Genomic DNA, 2649 nt, shown 5'->3' with positions numbered 1-2649 from the left:
GAACGTCTAAAGTTCTGCTCAATAAGCCTTTTCACACTCTGGAAGTGCACATGCGCGATCAGCGGAGGTCATAGGTCAAGAGGGATATAAATGTCAACACGACGCTGTTTGTGCTATGCGCTGAGATTTTCAGCTGACTTTTGGTACAATAAAAGTAGGCCTAATCTATCTGACATTCAATATATTGCAAGTGCAACACTCAGACCGTCACACATTTAGATTGGCTTTCAACATATAAGTTTCAACAAGTATTTGTGCTTTTAATAGACGAGGAGTCGCAAAAAAAAATTTTAAAAAATGAGCAGCGTAATCTTTTGCCTTGCTCTGTTGTAATAATAAAACACTATGTTTGTTTCAGAATATTTTTACTGCCAAGTAGAGTTTAAAAAATACAAGGAAAGTGACTTGGTCTAATCTTAATGTTTTCATGATTAACAATTCCATATCACAGACATGTACATGTATATAAACGAACCATTATATGACACCAAGGATGTGGATCAGGCAGGTATTACAGTTCTTACTTTGAAAAAGTACATTTATGAGGTATACCATTCATTAACCAGGTCCATATGATTATTTTTTTATTAAGCTATTATATTAATTAACTTTACAAAGTTGAAGGAAATGCACGATGGACAGGTCGTTTCATTTGCACATTTAATTTGTGTCGTATTGCTCCTTTTTTCTGCGTGTGTATAATTATCATTATTTGTGTGGCTTTTTTTAATACACCACTCTTTGCCATTTATACAAAACTTATACTTTATTGAACCCCTCTGTGTTTAATAAAGTATTTTCTGATTCTGATTAAGTGAAACAACACTTTCATGTCAACAGCCGATTCATGTTCACAAAATGTGACAATAACCTGAGTCACTGTTGAAACGTCAGGAAAAAACTTATTTTCAGCTCGTGTGCAGCATTAGCTTTAGCAGCATTAGCCTTAGCAGCATTAGCTTTAGCAGCTAAGTAGGTCTTTCTGCCTTGGAGACTGATGCCACATTTGCCCAAAAACAATATTTAAGGAATCAACGCTACAATGGCAAAAAATATTTAAATCTCTGTCAGACTCGCTTCCTACACCGTCAGCCATGGCAAGTTTATCCTTCTTGACCTTTGACCTATCGCGGAAGAATTGAACCAGAGCGAGAGTGTGATAAGGCTTATACATTCAACTGTGTTAAAGCTAAGAGACACTGAAAACAAGCTGGACTGCAGCAGAATTAAACAATCATTGGTTTAAACTTTACTGCACTGATAAATGCTGGAAATTGTATCATTGTTCAAAGCATTAGGGGCCTGACTGTAAACAATCTAAATTAGAAAAAAAATCAAAGTAAATTGTCGGTAAAATTATAATATTTAGAATAAGAAAAATCCTTACGGGAACAATAGGGCATTCACATCACCTTTGGTGGTCGGGCCCTGATAAATACATGATGTCCTTGACAAACTTAAGGAGTCAGTGTGTTTCTCCTGCAGCAATATTTGATTTGATGACACATTCATTTTTTAATGTCAAATTAAAGATGATGATGGAGAACAAAGGCTGCTTTGTCAGCGTTTCCGCTCTCTGTGCAGCAGGTTAATATCACTGGAGCCAGGCTTCATTATCTGAAAGGTAACAATGAGCTTGATGGACTTTCTGAACCAGGGGTAAAACAGTGCATAGATCAGAGGGTTGAAAAAGGAGTTCAGGTAAAACAGACACATCACAAAAGCCAAAGTGGAAGCATTTAAAACAGAATCTGCTCCAGTCATAGAAACACAAAAATATGGACTAATGCACAGGAGGAAAACCACAATGACAACGCTGATTGTGCTGAAAGCTTTAAGCTCAGATTTCTTTGTTGTGAATTGGGACTCGTGTGCAGGTCTCACAGATGCAACATGAGAACGCATAGAATGAGCATGAGACAAAGCCACCACAAACACCCTCAGAGACATCAGTACGATGACAATAACAGGTCCAATAAATGACAGGATAACATCTACAATACTACCAACATAACTGACAACTACTACACACTCCCCAAGGCACGTGCTGTACTGGCCTGGTTGTTCCAGGTTATCTTTAAGAAGAAAAGACTGATGGAGAACAGAAATGATCCAGCACAGAGAAACACATACTTTCACTCTGTTTGCTGTGACTTTAGTGGGATACTGCAGAGGTTCACACACTGCCACGTAGCGATCCACTGAGAGCAGAACCATTGTTCCTATTGAAGCTGAGGTGAAGATATAATCCAAATAATAATACACACTACACAACAGCGCCCCAAACAACCAACAACCATCAATAAGTGTTATTTGGAAGATCATAAGGATGCCCACGAAGAAATCTGAGATAGCCAGAGAGAGGAGGAGGAGGTTGGTGGGAGTGTGGAGCTTCCTGAAAAGTGAGAGATAAAGAAAAGTCAGATCAGATTTTATGAAAACAGAACCTCCTAAACACTGTGAAAGAATATTTAAATACCTGAAGTGTGAGATGGAGATGATGACCAGCAGGTTGAGGTACACAGTCATCACAGAGATGGAGGAGAGGGTGATATAAATCAGCACAGAGACTGAGTGAGGACGCACGATCCTCCTGCACGATGAGTTAAGATTTGAAAAGCAGAACTCAGCGTCATCAACGGTTGCCAT

At 38.6% G+C, this 2649-nt stretch overlaps 1 protein-coding gene across 1 annotated transcript; it reads right to left on the bottom strand.

Annotated features, from left to right (window-relative positions):
• Positions 1 to 1560: 1560 nt before the first annotated feature.
• LOC114455059 (trace amine-associated receptor 13c-like) lies at positions 1561 to 2649 on the bottom strand. The gene is made up of 2 exons (XM_028436066.1): positions 2480 to 2649; positions 1561 to 2395 (listed from the first exon to the last, which is right to left on the bottom strand). The coding sequence occupies exons 1-2, from the start codon at positions 2647 to 2649 to the stop codon at positions 1561 to 1563; spliced, it is 1005 nt and encodes a 334-aa protein (XP_028291867.1).

Source organism: Gouania willdenowi, chromosome 21 (assembly GCF_900634775.1).
Source record: "Gouania willdenowi chromosome 21, fGouWil2.1, whole genome shotgun sequence".
Lineage (NCBI taxonomy): Eukaryota > Metazoa > Chordata > Actinopteri > Blenniiformes > Gobiesocidae > Gouania > Gouania willdenowi.
This window is presented reverse-complemented; position numbering and strand designations above follow the sequence as displayed.

Bases quoted from the DNA above. Each gene is read 5' to 3' on its own strand.
- LOC114455059 (XM_028436066.1), bottom strand. From the start codon at position 2,649: ATGGCAACCGTTGATGACGCTGAGTTCTGCTTTTCAAATCTTAACTCA. The intron at 2,396-2,479 runs GTATTTAAATAT...CTCACTTTTCAG, and splicing joins ATCTCCATCTCACACTTCAG to GAAGCTCCACACTCCCACCA.